The sequence below is a fragment of the Pezoporus wallicus genome, unplaced genomic scaffold (assembly GCF_028554395.1).
Source record: "Pezoporus wallicus isolate ANWC-B61680 ecotype Strahan unplaced genomic scaffold, APGP_CSIRO_Pwel_v1 contig_8806, whole genome shotgun sequence".
Classification (NCBI taxonomy): Eukaryota; Metazoa; Chordata; class Aves; order Psittaciformes; family Psittacidae; genus Pezoporus; species Pezoporus wallicus.
The window spans coordinates 86148-109459 of NW_026641419.1; the positions used below are offsets into that span (position 1 = coordinate 86148).

Genomic DNA, 23312 nt, shown 5'->3' on the forward strand with positions numbered 1-23312 from the left:
CTGTTCTTGCCTGGAACTTTGGCTTTTCTTCAAGAAAATAGTTCATCAGTCTCTTTGTTCAGCAGGTCAGACATATGATTTCTGTGTGAGCTTTAGATGGACTCAAGCATTAAGTGATTTTTTGCAGCGGTACTTTTAATCGCCATTTTCTATACTGTACAAGTTCTGGAGATGGTGGCTGTTTGTTGAATTCTGGTGGCTTGCAAATTGCACAAATGTTAAACTTGCTTTGTTTTTACTAAAAACAAAACTTCTTGTTTTTAGTAAATGGGAAAGGTTGTCCTTCTGAAAGTATATATTGAATTATTACTATATTAAGGTATATGTTATATTGATATATACTGACATATTATTAGTATATCAATACATTACTATATTAATACACATATTAAGGTATTGAAATACATTAGATATATATTCTTAAAGTATGTATTAATATAGTTTCAGTATATTAAGATATACCACAAGAGTAGTTGAATCTACAGTCTTTAGAGCTCGGTGGCACTGCTGATCCGTCAGTCATGAGTACCTGTGAAACAGGAGACCATCCTTCCTTCTGATAGTTGTGAGTGCATTTGCTGATACTTGGAGATGGTGCAAAGTGAAGCTGGAACTGCTCTTGCTCTTTAACACTATGCTTGATGAAAATGTATTTGTTATGTATGTTAACAAAATCATACATAGGTTTATTTTTCATTTCAAAATTACAGAGTTTAGTTATTTCTTTTTAGCTTTCTCTGCTGTATGTTAACTTTCTTTGTTGCTAGAGAGATCTGAGAACACTATTGTCATTCAACACTGCAGGCTTTATTTAGTTTTACTAAATAAAGTTCTAAATTTAAATTTAGTTTTTACTTCTCTTTGGCTCGTGAGTCATAAACTTGTTCTTTCTTTGAAGGTAATCAAATGTTTTAACAATGAATTGTCATTATCTAACTGCTGTCAAGTTCAGGTGTGGAAAATTCATCAGCACACTAAATTCAAAAATGGGCATAGATAAGAAATGTATAACTGAAAAAAAACTAAAATAGGGAATTAGGGCCAGGTGCTATTCAGTATTTGAGCTTGTATACATTCTTATGTTCAGGATAAACGTATTACAGTGTATTTTGTATATTGAGAGAATGAGAGAAAGCATTTCTGGTGGTAAATTTAGAGTGTACTGTAAATCCACTCCATGTAGTGCAGAGGAGATGTGCTTTGTTTTATTACTATATTTATCTAAATCACATGAGAGAAGTGCTTCACTTGCAATTGTGGCTTACCATTTGAATCCCTATTGACAACTGACAGCAGTTTATCAATGCCTTCATTGATTTGGCAGAAACTTCCCTGTGAAATATCTGGCACATCTTTAGCTTAGCTCTCACGTTTTTACTGCTGCTTCCTTTTCTGTTTGTTTTGTTTAAAGTTGCAGATGTCAACAGTAGGCTTATATTTATTACTTTCTGCAGATGTTAGCTTAGTTCTAACTTCTCTGCTGAGAAAGCTGTTTTTGAACACATCCTATTCTCTTTTCTTCTTGACAGACTTTTTAACAGCAATTATCTTAGTATAAGGATGAGGAAGATTCAAGCCTCATTTGGCTTTTCCTAGTACAAAGCTATTTAAAAACAGTGTGATCTTAATTACTTGCCAGACACTTTTTTTTGAGAGTTCAGGTTAAGTCAAGATATTTTCTCACATGTATCTCAGGATGATAGGATGATACTGGCTGTTTACTCTCTAGGTTTGCTTCCTTTCACTGCAGACCAGCCAAGACCTTTTAGAAAGTCTCCATGTCACCTGACAGAGGAGTCTAAAGACTGGCCATCTCCATGCAAAGCATTTCCAATTACATTACTAAGGATCATTTTAAACAGCCTCCAGTGTTGCTTTGTCATCAGCAGAATAGACCTAAACCCTGTGAGAGGCATTTCTGCATGTTTTGTGTCCTTCAGATTGACAGGACTGCTGTTTATGTTCCATGCAATAGTGCGCTGCAACCAAATACACAGATTCTCCTTAAGGTAGTTGTGTTTTGTAGGGAATTGCTAGTTGTCTGTATATAGAATCATAGAATAGAATAGGACCTTAAGATCATCTAGTTCCAATGGGCAGGTACACCTCACACTAAACCATGTCACCCAAGGCTCTGTCCAACCTGGCCTTGATGGAGCAACTGCCAGGGATGGAGCATTCACAACTTCCCTGGGCAACCCATTCCAGTGCTTCACCACCTTTACTGTGAAGAACTTCCTCCTTATATCCAATCTAAACTTCCCCTGTTCTCAAGATTACATTAGATTTCTCTGCAATCTGTCTTCCAAAGAAATTTGGAATTCCTTACTGAGAGGCAAAGAGTCTTTTTTGTAAACACTTTATGGGTTGCATACAGAGGGAGAGAGTTCTGGGAGAGCATGTGTGTGCACCTGTGTATGTTATAAACACTGTTTGCATATAATTATGCTAATAAGCAGAAAGAGTAGTTATAACTGTTACCTGCTCATACCTGCAAACGAAAGGTTAGTCTTTTCTTGCAATGAATAAACTCAGTGTGAATGAATTTATCTCAACATACAAACGAAATGGCATAGACTTTTACTAATGCCTGAAAAGCTTCAGTTCCCCTTAGCTGTTGTCCTTTGGTCCCCCTGCCTCCAGTTATTCTGTTTTTACCAGCCTATGTATTTAAAAAGTTTTCCACCTATAGCTGGTGAACAATGCTCAATCTCTAATATTTTTACTTGAAAGAAAAAAATACAGTATCATTATTTTATAGATGGGGAGCTGAAGCGCAAACAGATAGAAAAAGGTGTATTGTTGTACAATACACTGGAAGAAAATGAAGCCAGGATGACTTAGCTGCCATTATTAATAAGTATGGAAATCACGTTTATTTTTTTTAATGTCATAGGTGTCTCGTCTGCAAGACCTAGTACGAAAAAGTGAGCAAGGCCTTGGTACTGCAGAAGGGCATATTTCCAGTCTTCAGGAAGCTCAGGAGATACTGCAGAAAGAACTGGAATTAACTAGAGCAAGACTGCGAGAGACCACAGATTCATTGTATAGTGTTGAGGTAACCATAATGTTGGAGAATAAATTGTGCAAAGTACAGTCATGGTGATTTTGGTCTTCTTTTTAAAATGGCAAGAAGTATTATAGTGTACATGTTATTGAAAGAACTTCATATGGCTTTGTTAAAAAAGAGATTTCTCTTTATTTTAAGAGAAGAGAGAAAGAAATGGAAAATTAAGATGGGCTGGTTTGGGGGTTGGTTTTTGTGTTGGTTGGTTTGGGGTGGGTGGATTTGGGTTTTGTTTGTTTTCAGAACACTTCTAGTATTTAATGGGTGTTGCTGCAAGCACATCTTTCTGTGGTTAATATGAATTGTGCTAAAGTGTGTCCAAAGAAAATAAATCCAGAGGTGGATTTTTCAGAATTTCCTGAGAATGTAAAAAATATCTCTGTTAGACCAGTGCTATTCCAGACAGTTTCATGGTTTTGTGAAAAGCAAGATCCAGAGCTCACTAGCTCTAGATTCATTTTTATGCGCCATGTTTTCCTCAAGTAATGAGCATGGTCTTCATTTCAGGATCAAATCTAGAATTTCGGAAAATGCTCAAGAGTGCTTTAAAGATATCTATTATTATATCTTGAAAGATAGCAGACTGTCATCCAGAAAATATGACCACTTTGTTTAAGCAGAAATATATTGCTGTTTCAGTTGGCCTAGGTGGAACTGGAACTGTCAGTTAATCTGTCAGTAGCTCATTCAATTGAAGTATAACCTTTCCTTTTTCTTTCCTCACTAAACAATGTACATTTACAAGATCACAGCAATGTTTGAAGTAGAGCAGCAAATATTAAAAGAAATAATAATAGTAAATCCCTGGATCTGTTTTCATACTGGTGATATTTTCTTAACAAAACCAACCTGAAACAGAATATTTTGGGGTTTGTTTGTTTGGGGTTTTTTTGGTTGTGGGTTTTTTATTATTATTCATTTCTGTGGCTATGGTCAGTAGGTGGGCACCCTATTGCAGTTTGTATTTCCTCTGTATTTTTTATAATTTCTCTAAGTGTCTTTATAACCTAATGAGTTCTTCTCTCTTCATCTATTATAACATTTAAATATTCACATATAGCAGGTTACAGGCAATAACATTTATCTTAATGGATTTTAAAATCCATCCATGAAAAATCCTACAAAAAAAAATCACTTTAAAAAGCCTTAATTAAATGTAGAGGGCCATGTTTGCTTCTCATGGATGAAGCAAGCACTACTGAGAAACATTCATGTAAGTATGGTTTCTAGGTAGTACCTAATACTGTTCTAGTAAAATTTGACAGAAATTGATAGGAATTTTGTATTTTTTTTTTCTGTGTTCAGACTATGAAACTGTGTTTCTAGCAGGTTTGCCCAGTCAAGGAACATAAAGAAGGTACATGAACTTTATATCAAATCCAGGTAGCCCAAGGTTTGAAATTCAAATACTGAATATTTGCTGCTTTAAAAAAAATAATTCAGATCATGCTTGCCAAAGAAGCTGAGCAATTCTGAAGTTAGTCCTGCAGTGAACAGGACTTAATGACCTTTTGAGGTTCCTTCCAACCCACATTATTCTGTGATTCAGTGTAACCGTATTTGAAAAGATTCATTCCAGAATGACTTATTGGAAAATTGCTTGTTATAGATTTTTATAGGAGTGCATAATTCTGTTCTACAAGTAAGAAATATCATCAGATGTATAGGCATTGATTGTGCGTAATTAGGAACCACACACACTGAAAAAGTTCAAGTTTTACAAGCCAGCTGTAACTGACACTTTTATTATAAATACACTTATTTAAGGTTTGAAATACCTTTTTGCTGCTGATCAGTCTCTATTGTGAAGTTTGTGTTTTCAGGGAGAACTAGATCAGGAGAGACAACAGCATGAGGCAATGATTGCTAGCATGAGAGAAGAGGAAAAGTTCAAAGTTGACAGAATGGCTCGTGACTTGGAAGTAAAATGGACAGAAAATCTTCGGCAAGTATTGATTTTTTTCATTTTACTCTTTAATAAGAAATGAAGTATGTATTACACGCAAATGTAATAGGAAAGGAAATGTAAAGGAAGGGCTTCTGTTACTACCTAAAATTTTCCAATTATTACAGAGTTCTTAATTCTCCCTCATTTCTTGCACAAGTTCCACTGCATTTTAGTTATTTCACCTTTGCTTTTAGACAGGAATGTAATAAGCTTCGTGAAGAGCTGAGGCTGCAGCATGAAGAGGATAAGAAGGCAGCCATGACTCAGCTGCTGCAGCTAAAAGAACGTGAAAAAAAAGCAGCAAGGGATGGATGGCAAAAAAAAGTTGAAGATCTTCTAGACCAGGTAACTATGGTTTCTTTGAGAATTAGAAGTTACAGTTTAGTTGCTGGTGGTTTATTACCGATTAACAACATGAAATTGGCTGTGACATCTGTCTTTGAAATGTAATTTGTTAGCATAATGCTTTTTAAACCTAATAATTATCAAACTTTAAAAGTAATATAGCAAATTGCTTTAAAATAACTATGCCCTTTCTTTACACTAAATGTGAATAGAACCTTTTACAGTTTTGTTTGATGCAGTGGGAGGGTGTTGGCAGTTTCACCTCTTCATTTATAAGATTTGTTTATCTGGTTATTTATTTTATTCTTTGTCTGCTTACCTATTCTATTGTAAATATTTACCAATTCTAATTGTTTGCACTTAGAGGTATCCCTTATCTTTGCAATAAAAACACTGCACAAGTCACTGAAAGTCAAAATGTCCCTCGGGTTCTACATGTTTGTTGCAGCTATGTCTGCTCTTAAGTGATTTTGAACATTATTTTGGGTTAATTTTTTGTAAGTACTGAGTTTGTTAATTGCAACTCATGTTTATAAACACAGTTATGTTAGCTAATTCACAGAAAATACTTGCTTTGTACTTTTTCCGAACCATAAATGCTATAGAACTGGTTTCATTGACTACAATTTGGAAGAATAGTTGATAATGAGCAAATACATTTTAAAGAAAGAGAAACAGATTTTGAAACTCTTTAAATGACTGCAGTTTCAGGGTGTTATTGTGGGATGGTTTTAATTTGCTGTCTAATTTGAGAAGTCTAATAACAGAGCATGTGCTTGATTATACAGTTTCTTACAGCAGCATAACAATTTATTTTGTTGACAAGGGAATTTAAGATTGTAAAATCTTGTGGCTTAGGCTCATAAAAGCTAAAGGCTTTCAAAGTTCTTGGTCTGTTACTTTTTACAACATGAATGCAGTAAGACTTTGACTCTGATTTTACGTTTCTCTTACTGCCTTTACTCAAGCTTCATTTACTCTGTTCAAGTGTACCTATAAATATCATTTTCTCCATGAAAGTACAATTTGAAAGGTATGTGTTAAGCTTTCTGTGGTTTTAAACTTTTAAAATACTTATGGTAGCCTCTGTGAGCTGCACTGACCTGAATTATAGAATCAATGACTGACTTATTTTGAAAAAGAGCTCAGGAGGTCATCTAGTACAGCCTCCTGTTCAAAGCAGTCAACACTGATTTTAAACAAGGTTGCTTAGGGCTTTGTCCAGTCAGGTCTTGAATAACCTGCAAGAATAAAGATTCCACAGCCTCTCTGAATAATTTGAGTGCTTATTATCTTCATAGTGAGATTTTTATTTATATTTAGACAGAACCTCTTCTGTTTTCATTTATGGTCATTGTCTCTCATTATCGTTTTGTGCATCACTGTGATGAGGCTGGGTCACTTCCTCTGTTACCACCGCATAGCTACTGCAAAGCTATTAAGTACCAGAAAACCTTCTCCTCTTTAAGACTAAATAAACCTGATTCCGTCAGAAGGATATATGCTCAGCCTTAGCAATCTTGGTAGTAGCTCTCCACTGAAGAAGTTCAAGCTTATCAATGTTTGTCTTGTACTGGGGCAACCAAAGCTGAATGAACTGGAGGAGGAAACAGAATGTGCTCCCCCTAAGGTGATGTACACCAAGTGCCAAGTCAAAGGAACTGATCCCTTCCCTCAAACTACTGGTTGTTGCTTCAGCCTAGTATACTGCCAGACTACACTGCAGATTCATGCTTAGCCTACCATTAACTAGGTTATGCAAAGCATATATTTAACTCAGTATGAACTAGTGCAGGGGTTTAGTACATCGCATGTAAAGGACTTTGCATTTGTTCTTGTTGATTTTTGTGGCAAAAACTTTAAAAAAATAAAAATCCTAAATAAAAAAATTTATGCCTACAAAGTGTACTAAAAACTGGCTTGTTTTTGTTTTTGTTTTATTCTGTTATAGTAATCTGCAAATTTCTTCCCTCTAGTTGTGCACATTTAGTAGGTGAGATCTAGCTTTTGCACAACAAGGAAATGTTTTTACTTTTGTACCAGTAATGCTAAGTGACCCCTCATATTATGCATGTAGGATTATTGTTATTCTAACGGTATAGCTTTATTATGAGTAAAATAATTCTCTTGAGAGAAAATGCTATTCAGCTGATTCAGTGCTTAAACACATTCTTACTAGTTGCAAAGCATCACTTACTATCTACAGTTAAATGTGGTTGGTAGGTTAACTAGATCAGTATCTAGAGACCAAGTGTGTAGTTTTTATCCCTGATAGGAGAAATTATTCTAGAAGACATAAAAAGAAGTGCTTTCCCATTTTTTCATGTAAATTTCTAAATCCATGTGAGAGTTTCTTCATGAAATATGAATTCAGGTGAGCTAGCTCTTCTCCATTTCTTTTAGCTGTGTAATGGGTTTTTAACGCTTTTCCTAACAACATTTTACTGCTGAGAGGGCTTCAGCCATGGACAATATAGCAGGAATCTTCTTTTTTAAAGCAGCTTGTCTGTGTTGCACAACTGAAATGTACAGGTTAAGACCTGTATTAATTTCAGTTAGTGCTCTATGCCTATGTGGAGGTGCTTATTGCAGAGCTGACACGCATCCACATTTGCAGAACTGGAACACCCTACTTTCTTTCCCCAGCACAAGGATTACTAGCCTGTTCCACAGCCTGTGTAATCCTTGCTTTAGAAGATTTGCTGTCAAATGGATTCTTGAAATTTCTATGAGAAGTAACTTGCACATACCCTAGATCAGTTTCCTGAAAGGAGATTAACTCTCAGCACAGAATCATTTTACTCTGCCTCCTGTCACTTTATATTGTCCTGAACACACTGTCTATCAGAAAGAGAGAGGAGGTAAATTTCAAGTAACATCCCCTTCCCACCCAAATTCTCTTTCATTAGTCTTGTATTCAACAATACTGGTAAGGCTACTGTGACATCTAGTGGATAGTAAGGGATTTTGGGCAAGATTTAAAAAGCGCTTTGAAATCTAAAATGCTGAAATGCAAAAGAATGAAAAGAAAAAATGTACCAAAGAGGGAGCAAAGAATAGAGACCTGGAATGCAGCTGAGGGTAAGGTTTTATGCTTTTTCTTTCATCTGTAAGTATTTGTTGCTTTTCCAAAGGAGCACAAATTTCTGCAGCTCTTGGAAACTTTCACAAGTGACTACAGTTCTCAAAACTGTGTTCTTAATGGGACTGTGCTCCTGCAGGCCTCACAGAGAACTGGGGACCTTTGTGAGTTTCTGCCTAGATCCAGTGTCCACACTCATCCTGCCACTCACCGCTGATTTAAAAGAATTAGTACCCCTGTATTCCAATGGGGAAGCCTAAGCTTTAAGCAAGTCAAAAACTATTATACATGAGCATGTGAATAATCATGTAGTCCAGAGTCACTGCAGCCCTCAGAGGGCCGACTACTGAGGGTGCTTCACCCTGTTTCATGACTGTCCATAGTTCTTAATAAAGAATCCCCCTTGTTCTGGGTTCCCTTGTCTATGCAGAGATGTGATCCTGAAGATTTGTTCTACCTACATTGGTTGTTGTAGTTTTGTCTGAAGCTTGAGCATGAAAACAAATGCCTAGCGTTCAGCTCCACTATCTCTTTTACTGAGCTTTTAGTTATGGTGAGCCCATTCAGCTCATACTGTGCTCTCTTCATTATGTTACTCTTTGTTTAAAATATTCTGAATGTAATGGAGGCAATTAATTAAAGACCATTTATAATTAAGGGTTACTCAGCAATTCAGACAAACAAAAGCAACAGAACAAATGGAGTTTTCTAGGTGTTTCCAGTAGGATACATTAGGAATACTAACAAATGTTAGCTTTGTTCTTTTTCATTTCTCTTTTAGTTTCTTCATTTAGTTTTCTTTTCTCTCATGGTGTTGTGTTTAATTAAATTTAAAAATACATCTAGACTGATGTTTGAGGTTACAGTATCTTCATATCAAAAAAACTTGTCTCTCTGATTATAAACTTCTAATTGGAATTTTATATTACCAGGTTTTGTTTGACAGTGTTTCAGTTAGTAAATCTGGATAAGGCTGAAAGACCTTTTAATTCCACCTGTCAATGGGTGGAAAAGAACATTAAATTCTTGGTACAGTATGTAATTAATGATGCCTGAGTCAGAAAAGAGTTTAATTTGATGTTTGGAGTTAAGGTTATACTTCTAAAAATGGTAAATAGAAACCTAAGCCAAATCCAACAGTTACACCATTGCCCAAATAAAATTATATTCCTATATCAGTACATGTTTTCCCCTTAAATGTAAGGTAAAAACTCTGGCAAGAATCTAGTTTTAAAACATTACCCTTAGTCTCTTTGCTGTGGCAGATAGTTGCTCAAGTAGCTTTGGCATAGGTCCAAAACAAATTATAACAGTGGACCCTGGAAGGAGTGAGACATAACTTAATTAAGTGGGGCAAAATTTGTTTGAGATTCATCAGATCAATAAAATTCTAGATTAAGGGCACTTCCTGAGCTCCAGGAAGGATTAGCCAAGATAAATAGTCTTTAAAGTCCTGACAGCATTATGACAAATAAGTAAAATTAAATGCAGCTTTAGTACCATTCCAGAAACTTTAAAAAATATTGGGAGATTCAAATGATAGTCTCCTCCCCAACCACTGAACCTGAAGTTTGTCAGATTAAAAACATATAATCCAAAACCCAAATAGGTTAAAATGTCAGAATACATAGGCATTTTGCCTAGCAGTTTGATAGACTTCTACAATTGGAAAAAAAACTCATCTTTTTAAAGCAACAGGGTAAGTACCCTACCCTATGATAGCCCGGACACAGCACCTTTACTCAAGGTTGCTACAAAACCGTGAGGAAATCAGGACCAATTAGATTCCAGAGATAGTTACACATTTCAGAACACCTGATACATAATTCATTTTCCTCAGTAGAAAACTGTTGGGTTTTGAGAGAAAGGGAAGGGGCTCCAAATGCTGCTTTTCCTTACCAGAGATGGCAAACTTTGATGCAGCTTTTCCATTCCAAGCCTCAAGCCAAGTACAAAACATTGTAGTGGGAAACAGCTGCTTTCGAAATCTCTCCAGGGTCATCTTGTCACATAAGCAGCCAGAGACAGTACATCTGCTGACAAATCAGTCTTTCTCTTCAAAACAAAGACATATCTTGAGGGAGTGTTTTGGGGAAGTTGTTGTTGTTAGCTGGATAAAATGGACCTATGCCAGTGGTCCTCCAGCTTTTTCAGTCAGCATCTTGGAAACATTTTTATACTAGCATGTGATGGATACACGTTTTCTTCTTCAGAAAGGTTAGCAGTCTTTGCTGGAGATCATTCTTAAAATGAGGCAAAGACTGCATAGCAATCTAGATCTGCTTTGATACAACAGATAAAGCTGGACTTTCCCCATTTAGGGTCTAGGGTATTAAACAAGAACACAGTTCCTGTTAGCCAGGAGTAATTTGAAAATTCAGTAAATTGTATACTGAAGTCAGATCTTGATACAATCAATCTTTTGAATAGCGATACGATGTTTAGACTTCAAAGTACTTGTATTTAAAGTTTTGTTAAAAATCAGTAAGTTGTATTTACTGTATGTTCAACATTTCTGTGTGTGGCTTTAGAACACAATGGAATGTCAAATAAGTAAGTCCAACTTTATTGAAAAATAACCTTTTTTCTTTTTGCCAATAAGATCCAAGCATTTAATAGTTAATTTTTTTGCACAAGATAATTATGGTTCTCTCGCAATCAGGAAATGTGGATTGCAGAAAGATTGCTCTGAGTGAAGTAGCCTAAGAAATCAGTAACAAACTGAATACTGAACTTAACTGGAGGGTTTTAGTGCAGGACCTTCAATCAAAAGTTCATTTTGATTCCATCTGGTTTTCGTGTCTCTGGAAAACTTTTAAGTTTGGTGAAATCACATATATTAAAACTGATTACCCCATCTTAGTATTTTTAATTATTAGATTAGTTTGTTTCTTGGTGAAAGCAATCTGTTACTCTGCAAGTAGCATGGGGCAATTCTCACTTTCATAAATGGCCTTTTTAATAGGGTAGACTTTGGAATCTAGTTTCCAAAAAAGTATTTTTACTCAGAATTTCTTTTAGGTGTAGAACACTACTAACCTTACTTCTACAATTGTAAAATCTAAATATTTCTTAGTTGTATTACAGTGGTGCCTAGATACGTCTGTCAACATTAAGTCCCACAAGTTCTTGAAACTGAACATTTATTTAGCAAGAGATCATTTCTGCATTTAACAGTTCCCCCCCCTAAACAAACCAGACAGATGGGAACAGAAGCACATTAGAAAACAGGTGGATTTGTTCAGATTGGCAATGTTGAAATCTGGTGTTGAAATCGGAGCTGTTAGGTGCTGGTCTGTCTTGTCAGGTGAAGTAGGGTGCCTCCTAGTGTTACGCCCTTGCGTAGAAAATTGTTGCTTGTAACCTACTTGTGGTGTTAATTACAGACCTTTGGATATACCACAGTAATGTATTTTTGTGTCGTGCCTTCTTGTAGATTCAGGAGAATGAATAATAATTTCCATTTGTTTTTTGACAAAGTATTATCTAAAAGTTCCTAACTGTAGGCTTCCAAGCTGATGCCAGAATACCTGCTGTCTCCTGGGGAAGGCCATCTTCTTGACTGATCTGTGGCAAAAGTGGAAATTGGTCATGCTGGATTTGAAATTGCTCTCACTTCATTTCTGATGACTCTATTCTGTGCATGTATGATTCGTATGATCAATAATATTTCATGTGGAACATTTACTTGGTAATATGTTTTTATATTTTGTTTTACATTACTAATCAACTATAGTGTAAGTGGTACATGAAGGTTTTTTGCTGGAGACTTTCAGGAAGAGTCTTTTATGTAACCATCTAATTCTGAATTTAAATTTAAGAAGAATAAATGAAGTGTTTTAATATAAATCTGTCTTCACTACAGACTAAATTTGTTTTCTGCCTATTAGCAGTGAAATTTAATCTTTAATATGTGTTTAATATGCTTGTGATATTTCAGAGACACAACTGACTGATATAGTCCTTACACGACATATTTTCTAATAGTAATGCAAATGGGTGTACTGAATGATTTCTTCCCAAAATTATTTGTCATACAGGAGAAGAGGAAACAGTTGGGTAATTTGAAAACATTTCAGCTGCATAATATATGAGTAAAGAGTAACATTATGTTGAAGAGATAATGCTATCCTGGATGTTTTCAAAACATAACATAGGAAAACACATAATTCGTTCCGTGTTCAATAGTATATATATATATATAGATACTAAACCAAAGCAGCATATTTGTATTTTTTCCAGATAGTTTGCAACGTAGTTTTCCCTGATGAAATTATAATTAATGTTCTATGTTTTACTCTCCCTTCCTTATCCTTTTTTTTTTTTTTACTTAGCTGATTTCTGAATGTTTCCCTTTATTCCTGTGATCTTTTCTTCATAGCGGCACTGTCTCGGTGAAGCTTTGCATAAGTCTATCAGCAATGTAAGTGATTTGCACTTACAGCTTGTGAACAGGGCATGTTTGCACTAATAAAACTGCATATCCTATAGTACTGCTTTAAAGCTTTAGCCTATGAAACAATACATGGTAATACTTGAGAGGAGAACGTTTGCCGCTAGTTATCAAAAGCTTGTGTACCGCATCCATTCATCTGTGTAAATGTGTATATATCCCTGGACATCAAACACTATGTACATGGTCATAATATAAGCAGCATTTTTATGTCATTGTTTAAGCAAGCAAGCTTGTGGGCAGTGCAAATGTGTATTGCAGAGCTTTCCTTAAAGCATGAGGTTGATGTATTATAATTTGCAGTTTTGCAGTGCAAGTCATAATTGTAGCCAAAATATTCTTTCTTTCTATACTTATTTATTAATTTACTTATTTATTACATTCTTACCAATGTTTTTAGTGTCCTGAAAACCTTGGATAAAAACACTGACATTTCAGAGAATAATGAATGTTTAGAGCTGTTTTCTTTTGAGTACTCAGTTCAGGACTATATATAAGGGATGAGCCAAAGACTTGCAAAGGGAGGCACTAATGTTCTCAAAATTGTGCCCTTAAGTATATCAGTTTATGTACTGAATAATGAGAATAGTGTTAAATTATGTACTCTTCTAAAAATAACTCAGATTTTTAATACTTGATGTACTTTCAACCAAAAAAAGAAACCGAACCCACGTATTATGAGAAGGGTAGACTAATCCGATTTGCTTGTTAGAATCACTTAATTCTCATTGTCCTTTATTTTCTGTACAGTCTATTGATGCAAATAGGCATCTCCAGACACTGACTCACTTCAGGCTCTGGTTTTGCAGTCACTTTAATCTGGTGGAAGTATGAACTGCTCTTGGGAAAGGTATTCCTGATCTCTTCTAAGATGGCTTCCTGGCCAGATGTCAGACTTATCTTGATCATCTCAATTAAAATGTTTCCTGCATTTCCAAGAAAGAAATTGAAATTGTTTTGCCCTTGGCTTATGCTAAAAACGTTTATAAATTTTATAGTGAGAACTGTCAGAATTTGGAGCAGGACTTTAAGTGAGAGACTGATAGAACTTCAAGCAAAAATACATTTTTCCATGTCATCTTAATAGAAAATTGGCTAAGATTCCATGGTTGACTCCATTTGAATGTTACTATTGAAAGGCTTTTTAGAGTATAATGTTTATATTACCTGAAATTCTGCAGGACTGAACAGGACTTTCTCCCAGAGAAGTTCTGGGGCTTCTGAGGAAACAAGAACTTCACAATATGAGAGGAATGTTTTTGTATAAGTAACTGGTTGAAAAATAGGTATGAAATACAGTGTTATCAGCATGCAGGTAGATTATCGGTGAAGTTATACTGATGTTCAGCGTATTTTCTTTTTGCAAGCTGTTTGTGAATAGGTAAAGTAGGAAAGTTTGCACCTTATAAAAAGTTATTTAGAGTGGAAAGGGCAAAGACTGTCTGGAGAGTTACAGAATAGCTGTAAAAAGTCAAGGGACTGAGCAGTAAGAAAAGGGGACTGCTTTTGGCTCCTTTCCATTACAAGTATTAGAGGTCATCATGTCCAAGTGGTACACCTATATGAAACTTACCACAGGACACTGGATACTAAAAGCTTCTATAGATTCACATAGTGATTGTATTTAATTAATGTTTCCATGAATTTACCCCAAAATACCTCTTCTGATGTAAAAAAGATTTCTGGATGATCGGTATCTTCAAAGTCAAGATCCCTACCTTTATGCCTTGGTTTTGTTTACCCTGGGTAACCTGGGTTGGCCATTTCTGGAGGCAGAACCAGAGATCAGACAAACCTTTGTTCTGACACTGTACAATTTGTGTGTGATGTTTATATTTTATGTACTTAGTAAAAGATTTTACATGAATAGTACAGATTACAGAAAGTAGTATAGGCCTTCACTATACTCCTTCAATTGTAACTAATCTGTTTCAAAGGTACCTGAAGTAAAATACTGTTGATAAAGTACACTTAGAAGGCAGAGTATAAATGCCCAGACACAAAGACCTGGTGAATTTGAAATGCAATGAGCCATGCTCATTTCATTCAAATTAATTTGCTTATTGTGTTTTAGTGCTAATTTTCTTTTGTGTAGCTTTTTTTCTTTCAAATCTGCTTAAGCTGTGCCCTTCTGAAAAAGAAAAGCCATATGTTTGACATTAATGTTCATGCTGCAAGTTGTCCTCGGTATGCTGCTATTAATTTTTTGTTACGTGGTGGGTGTTAATGTTCTGTAAATCAAGAAATTGATGTGCAATGTAGTTATTAATTTGTAATAATTAATTTTATGATATGCTGAATCAAATGACACTATCAGACTGTCATTTATAATTCAATTATATGTAATGCTCTGAGGCTTGAAAAAGTATCCTTACTGATTCAAATTCTTCATTTCATGGCAATTTTATTTTTCCTTCTTTTGAGTTACTGTAGCAAAATTCTCTTTGGTTAAATCTTGTTTTTAAAACTGGAGGGTTTATCTCTTGTGTTTGTCTCAAAAGGGAATACTGGTTTAGTATTTTCAGTCTGAAAAGATGCTGAAAATATGCAAAAAAGATTTGAAGAACAAATATTATTAATATAATAACATTAGTATAAAATGTGACTTTTTCAAGGATTACAGAGCATTCTAATGTATTGAAATGCTTGTTGGGTGAAAAGCATAATTTGTGAAATCACGTATTTCTAAGAAAATAAGTATTTGTGTCTCAGATTACTTAGATCTTGAAAACCAGCAGAGAAATCACTCTCATAGCATTACTGAGCTAAGAAAAAATGTGTGTGTGTGGAAATCCATCAAGTGTAACATTTTATTTGTGATGTAGAGTGGTATGCTACCATTTCTTTTTAAATAAAAAAACTTATCAGTAAGATAGTACCATATTGTATCAAAAGATACAAAAATCCATCAATCTGGATGTCACAGTCTGTCCTTCCCTGTCAGCTGCAGGATTTTCCTTACAGAACTGATGTGATATTCCGCTGAAAATAGTTTAACAATCAAGTGTTTGATTTCGAACCTTGATAGTGTCATTTTAATTGAACTTCATGCAAAACCTAGAAATAAATTTTGATTATTGAGCCATGAAAAATTGTGTTATAGGTAGTGCTATAGTGCAATCTGACACATACAGTAACCCTTACATAACTATTTAAAGCTAATTATTATATCTCTGAGATATAATATTAACCACAAGTTCAGTAGATGGATGGCATTGCTTGTCTGTCTTTTAGTAAATGTTCTGGCTTTAAAATTTCAAGTGTTTTCTTCTTTTGAATGGTTTTTCTTCGGAGTTGATGTTAGTATGAATGACTAATGGATATTTGCTGTTCTGTTGTGGGTTAGATCTCCTTACTGAAGCAGAATCTGGAGATGCAGCTTTCCCAGTCACAGAGCTCTTTGCAACAGCTACAAGCACAGTTCAGTCAGGAGCGACAGAGGCTGACTCAGGAGATCCAGGAATTAGAAGAGGAGCACCAGCAAAGGCATAAGTCACTTCAGGAAGCCCATATCCTTGCCTTTCAAAACATGGAAGAAACAAAAGAGCAAGAGCAAAAGGCATGTTTATCTGAACAAATTGCCATTTCAGCAATTTGTGTAAAGTATCTGCATAACTACTAAGTTTCCTTTCAGCTGATGTCCGACAGTAACATTTTTGTTCAGCTAAAACTGATTAAGACATTTTGAAAAGCATCTCTAATACTGGCATTGTTTCATGTCTTGCTTTAAACTCTACCAGTATATGCATATACATACACACACATATATATATGTGTAAAATTATCAACACATGTTGCTTTACAGTAGTTTGACATAGTTATCCATAACATGATATTCTAGTTATGATTTGCAATAGGTTTCTCTGTATTTTCCATTATAGTTAAATAATTTCACATTTGTTTCCTGGTATTTCCTGTCAATTTACTCCTTTTATAATATATTTTTGTTATGTTAAAATTTGTGTAAACTATGTTCTGCAACTTGCAGGATAGTGTTCATGTCCAGAACAGTATCACACCCAAGATATTTTTTTAAAACCTTGCCTAAACCAGCTTTAGAACTGAAATTTTGGCAATGTATAGTACTTAAGATGGTGTGTATCGTAAGCTTTTTTTAAAAATTCAGATCTAGAATGTACCTTCGCAATCAGTTTTTCCATTGCCTCCACCTGATGGGGACAAAAGTCCCCAAATGCATATTGTGTGCACACTAAACCCATCTATGAATTGTACCTATCACATTGCTTGCTATTGTAAATATATCAATAGATTGCTGCGTTTTTTTTCTCTTTTCCAACTGTGAGCAGAACGAGGGTTTGTGCACAGGTAATCTTGATAACCATCAGCCACTACAAAGAAAAAGCATAGTGGGATAACTTAGAGAAGAAAATAAGAGCAATATTTGTGCATTTTTAACAATTTTTGGAGTATGCTGATGCCTGTTTTTTGTTGCTAGTTCTTTTTTGTTTAATATTATATAAATTCCCTAAGCTGTTATGGATATTTTTTTTCCAAATTTGATTTCATAGGAATTAGAAGAACGTTTGCAACAGAAGCACTCGGAAGAACTTCAGGCACTGAAAGAAACACATAAGCAAGCCATGGAAGGTTTCAAATTGGAGATGGAACAGGAACTTCAGACTTTACGATTTGAGCTGGAGGATGAAGGAAAAGCTATGTTAGGTATACTACTTTCAAATTGCAAACAGGTCCAAAACCATTATTTCTACTCATACAAACATATATGCACATGCATGTATGTATGTGTGCGTATTGTAACACTGTAGTGTATCCTCTTAAAATCAGTATATGTTTTAACAGGTAACACCACATTGTTCACTTCTGAAAAATCTTATCCATAAGTTTTTGGGGTTTTGGTATTTTTTATTTCTTTTTGGAAGGACTAAGCAACCAAAGCACATGATGGAGAATGTTTCAGAAAGCAGCAGGAATAAAATGACAGGACAGTTGCTTGGCTGATGTAAGCTGTGTGTGTTTCCTCAGTGGCAGTATTTGAGGGAGCTGGACTGTTATTGTTAATCAATGTAAACATTTGCAAATCAACTGTTCTTTCTGTTCACGGTAACTAGCTTCCTTGCGCTCAGAGCTAAATCATCAACATGCAGCAGCAATTGACCAGCTAAGGCACAACCATCAGCAAGAACTGGTAGCTGCCAAAATGGAGCTTGAAAGAAGTATAGAGCTCGGCAGGCGACAGGTAGGTGGCATTGCTGCAACTTACTGTAAAACTGCATAATCAGTATTCACTCTCTCTTAGCTGGAGGCAGGAACCCTTGTGAACAATCAACATATAATCCTTCAAGGTCAGCCAGCGCCAGCAGATAATGCATCCCTACTTGTTCACCTAAACTTCCTTGCTTAGCTTTTTCTTCCTTCAGCAAACTTCATTCAAGCCTAGTAATGTCTCCCATATCAAGGCACCTTCCTCTCAGAATTGTGTGGTTGCCTGGGAGCACACTAGACTGTGTAAAGTGCTGATTCTTACAAAGTACTGCTTGTCCTCAGCTGCCCTCAGGACTTAAAAAGGAAAAAGCTGTTTATCTCTGAAGCCTAAGTGATACAGCTGAGAAGTGGTTGCTTAAAACCAAATGATTCTTCAAACTCAGGAGGTACCCAAGTTGGTGGTTTTTTTTGTGGGTTTGTTTTTTTTCAGGAGGCAAATTGGAAAAGATAAACAAACATCTCAATAAAGCAAAGGTGATCTAACATCTTGCAGCTGCTTCTTATAAAAAACACACTCAAAGCCCAAAACAAGCCCCCAAAGCCAGTATGAACTTCCTTTGCTTTCAGCAGCAAAGTGATTCACTCACTTTTATATTTCATTTTTCACTTCATGCACAATCAGTTTTTCCAGTAATAACTAAAAATTTAAAGCTTGATCTCTATTGAAAGGAAGCCAGATTCTTGGAAATAAGATGATCAGGAAATTACTTCTTTATTTGCCTATACAATAGGCTTTTTAGGATTAATTTACTGATAGCCCAGCACCAGGGAGGTGGAACAGTTTTAGAAGTATGTTAACAGAGGAAAGAGAGGAAACAAGTTTAGTTGGATATGGCCTTTACACAAATAGTCAACGGTGAGACCTTCTTTTTCTCTTCCCTGCTGGTGTGAAAGTGGCTAGAGGCAGAAATGTGGTGCTCACGGCAGGGAATGAAAACATGCAGGATCTGGGAGGATACAGATAGTTTCAGTTGTGTGTTGCTTAAGCCTAGAGTGACACACCTAAAGGAGATGTCAGAAAAAGAAGTTTAAGTTACAAGACTGAGTCTTTGATCCAGCCACAAATTCCATGTACTTTTGGCCTCTGTACAATGATCTGCTAAGCATAAGCTTTAGTTGTACTGAGGGCAAAGCAATTAATTGTGTTTTCCTGTGTTTGAATGCTCATCAGTTCACAGGGTCAGAGCTGAACTGGATACAGCGAGTTCTGAGCAGGATGATAATATTTGCTTATATTGATGATGAGCAGGATGATTATATTGAAAAATATTTAAATATGTGGGTATAAATTTTCCACTGCTTTTCTTACAACTTTAATATAGCCTTCCTATAGGGAGCTAGAGTTATTTTTAAAGGTCTATTCTTAAAGATGTCCTATAAAAATTGTACCTTAGTATATGTTTATATTTCCTGGGTGCCTGAAGGCACAAAACACATAAACATACACATAAAACTACTTTGAAATATCTGCTGATTTTCTATCTGTGCAAACTATATGGTCATCAATTATTGTGGAACTCTAAGAAGTGGAATAGATGGAAATGGAAAGCTGAAAAAAGGTCAATTTTATTACAGTCTTTTTCTAAACTGAGGAGATTCATTAATAAAACCATTGGGATGGGTTACAGATAAGTTTCCCAGATATTTGGAATTATGCAAAAAGAATTATTTTTATTGATTTAATGGACACAACAGAAATATTATGTGAACTATCGTCTACATATTCTGCTATGAGATATTTATGACGCTTATATATACCTAAATTAGGAGCCTTCTGAAGCACTTACTTGTGCAGGGCATATATCTTGAGTTATTTTGTCCCATTTGTAGGAGCCTGCAAAGGGGAAAACAGTTTATGCTGTGTGTTGAAGAGGTAGAAAGTCCTGAATGACCTGGTTCTTAGTGATGATACCTGTTTTTTTGTTGTATGTGTCATCAAAAGGAAAATGTGATGAGCTATAGAAACTTTTAATAGGCAATGACAGGTTTTAAATGTTCTCATAAATGGAAATTGTTTGTTACAAAATTAAGATTTCTTCTTTATTTGTACATGTATGCAATTAAAAAAAAAAAAACAGTTTTAATTATAACTTGTGTCAGCATCAAAAACTGAAAAAAATTGTCCATTGAGTGGAAAATTCTGCTCAGCTGTTACCTCCCAAAAGCAAGTATTGTGCTTTTGAGAGACAAGTCTATTTAAAATACTTTTTGCTGCTGCTACTTATATCATAGGAGAAAGAATTTTTATGCCGAATATCAGATCTACAAGATGAACTGAGACACCGAGACCATCATATAGCTGAACTGGACAAAGAGATTCTGCATCTTCATGAAAATATAAGTGCATTGACCAAGGAATTAGAGTTTAAAGGGAAAGAAGTTCTCAGAATACGCAGTGAATCCAACCAACAGATCAGGTGTGAATTTTTCTGAACAAAAATGTGCATTTTTACATGTACTGTTTTACTTAAGAGATTTTACCATTTTCAGCTTCTAATTTATCCTCTTAATCAAGTGATGTTATAGATCATGTAGTCATCTTTAGAAAATGCTGTGTCCATTAGTAGTTAAGTTAGTGAATATTACCATACGGTGAAGCTGTACCTCAGTGATACATTTTGGCATGTTTTAGTAACAGGGTTAGGTTTTGCTTTTTGGTTTTGTTTTATTCATTGTTTCTTTATTTTAAAAAAGCATTAAAGGAGATGCATTTTCCATGAAAAAAGCTAGAAGGTTGGAGGACACTAAGTAGTGGAGTTCGATTAATCAGTAAATCCTTCTGTGTTGTTTGATACTGTGTAAAAGCCATTAGAAGCATGGCAGGAAATCATGATGAGCAAACAAGTCTGATTTTAGAATAACTCTCTTTTTAACAAAAAATAAATTAAACAGGATGCATGAGCAAGATTTAAGCAAGAAACATGAGAAAGAGCTGGATGTCTTGACAGCAGATCACATCAGAGAGAAACAAAGCATGATGGCAGATTTTAATAAGACCCAAGAGCTGCTCAAGGAAATTAATTCAGCTTTACAATTTTCGTAAGTTTTGTTGCATTAAAAAAATTGTGTGTAGCTCCGTTGATTGAATAATTCATTCTGGTGTCCATAAGTTTCTGAAGGTATTGCAGAGATGCAGATGTGCAAAAATCTCAGTCAAGTATGGGGCCTAACCTTGCATTCTTTAGGCAACACAATTCTATAAGCTTTAGGAGAATTTAGTAAGTTACACTGTTAGGGATTTGAGACAAAAACAATGCAAGTAGGAAAGATATTAAATCTGTGCAGTTTGTAGGAAATTGGAGAAAACATTGTTTCAAGTGCTTTTTCTCAAACTTTAATACATCTTTCTTGAGAACACAAGAGTTTCTTCAACAGGTTTATGAGCAGTATTTGCTATTAAGAAGTCTGATTATAGCATGAGTGATGCAAACATTTTCAGGTTTGCTAGCATAAGGAAAATTAGTGTCTGAAATGGATTATGTGAGCATAATTATAACAGCATACTTAGAGTGTCTCTCAGTGAAAATGCCACTTGGGGTTAGACCACCTCTGGGCAAAAATGCCTCTGGGCATGTCATCTAGCCAGTGTTTTCCTGTCTTCCACATCTTTACCTCTTGTTTGTGATACGCCATTTTTGGTCAGGGTTTCTGGCTGAGGTTCCATAGCACATTGAAGGCTTCCTGACACAAAATTGTCACTGAAGCATTTCTATTTGCAGTATAAAAGATTTATGGCAGAGAAAATAATTGGTCCTAAGTATACGATAGAAATCTTTTACAGTTAAATATCAATGTAAAATGGACAATAAAGCCCAAATGGATCTAATTCTTTCTTGATAATAAGCAATCAAAAATTGTCTTCAGATAAGATGGGTATAAAATTCTCGTTCTTACTCCCTTGTAATCATCCAGATGCACACTGTTGTGCCCTGATAAATATGATAACTTGCCCTTTGGTAAATTAGGCATACCTCTTGACTGCTGCATTCATCTTGTACAAGAAACATGCCTGCAGGCTGCCACCAGAACTAGGTTTTGGAACTGTTTACCCCAACTTTTTCTCCCATGAAGTTGTTGGGTTTTCAGTGTCCTGAAATTTTCTGAGTTTAGTTATTTTTCCCAGCTCCTGGTTCTTGCTCAACTTAGGACTATGAGGAAGCAACCACTGGCCTAAAGCGAGCAAATGTTCCGCTCTGCCTTTCGCTGTGTTCTCTCTCTCCTTAAACTAAAGCAGGGTACTGCCAAAACAGGAAACAGTGTTAAAAAAACCTCACAAAGTAGTTTTATGCAGCCATTCCTTAAGTAACTCTTTCTCCAGGTTCAGCCTTACGTAAGGCATGGCCTTGTGAACATTTATGAAATGGAGAATCTCTCTTACAGTAGTTGAGAGTGGGTATCATTAATTAGGCTCTACAACCAGAGTCTTGAAATTACATATTATCTCTTTGAAACATTAAAACCCCACAATTCTCTGAAATATCTGAAAATAAAATGACAGCTGTGTGTAACCATGCACTATTCTCTGGGGATCTGTATACAATAGCTTAAGCCAGCAGAAAATGTATACACAAAATTAACCCAGCTGAGCATATTTCTGTTCTGCTGAGTCAAATGCCTTTTCTGCAAATAAAGCCATGTTGTTCACATTCATGTTTTATGTAAATACATTATATAATCTACTCAGGTTACATACAGGTTACTTGAAGATTATAAATGTAATTTAATGTGAACTGTTTCTTCAGATGTAACTCAGTAAAAAATCACATAGCTGCTTCTGAAGGGAAAACATTTACCTGAAGTAAGAAAATATGTCTACTTCTGAGTGTCTGGTGGAATTAAGTCTGAGCTGATTTAGACACCTTAAATTCATAGATTTTTTGAGAGTTTGGGACTTCTTTTTTTTTTTTTTAATAATTCCTTTTTCATTGTATTTGTTAAATTTCCTGAATCTATTCTGATGCTTGGTTCATGAATCCATGCGAGAGCTGAATATGTGAGAAAAGTATTTTAGTAATTTTCTTTTGAACATTATTTAGCATCATGAGCATTATATTTATGTTTTAAGGAGACGCAACCATTTTAAATCATCCTGTTCTCAAAAGTTGTTCTTCCAGAAGAAGCAAGGGTATTTATGTAGTTACTTGTACAATTCCTCTCTCAGTTGGCTTATTTC

General features: G+C 35.3%; 1 protein-coding gene across 1 annotated transcript in view; it reads left to right on the forward strand.

The window, feature by feature from the left end:
- FAM184A (family with sequence similarity 184 member A) overlaps positions 1–23312 on the forward strand; it is a 64533-nt gene that overhangs the window by 33658 nt on the left and 7563 nt on the right. Inside the window, exons 7-14 of the mRNA XM_057423603.1 lie at positions 2897–3058; positions 4891–5016; positions 5214–5360; positions 16242–16454; positions 17425–17578; positions 17986–18113; positions 20372–20556; positions 21032–21178. Coding sequence (XP_057279586.1) covers positions 2897–3058; positions 4891–5016; positions 5214–5360; positions 16242–16454; positions 17425–17578; positions 17986–18113; positions 20372–20556; positions 21032–21178 — 1262 coding nt within the window. The remainder of the gene's footprint in view (positions 1–2896; positions 3059–4890; positions 5017–5213; positions 5361–16241; positions 16455–17424; positions 17579–17985; positions 18114–20371; positions 20557–21031; positions 21179–23312) is intronic.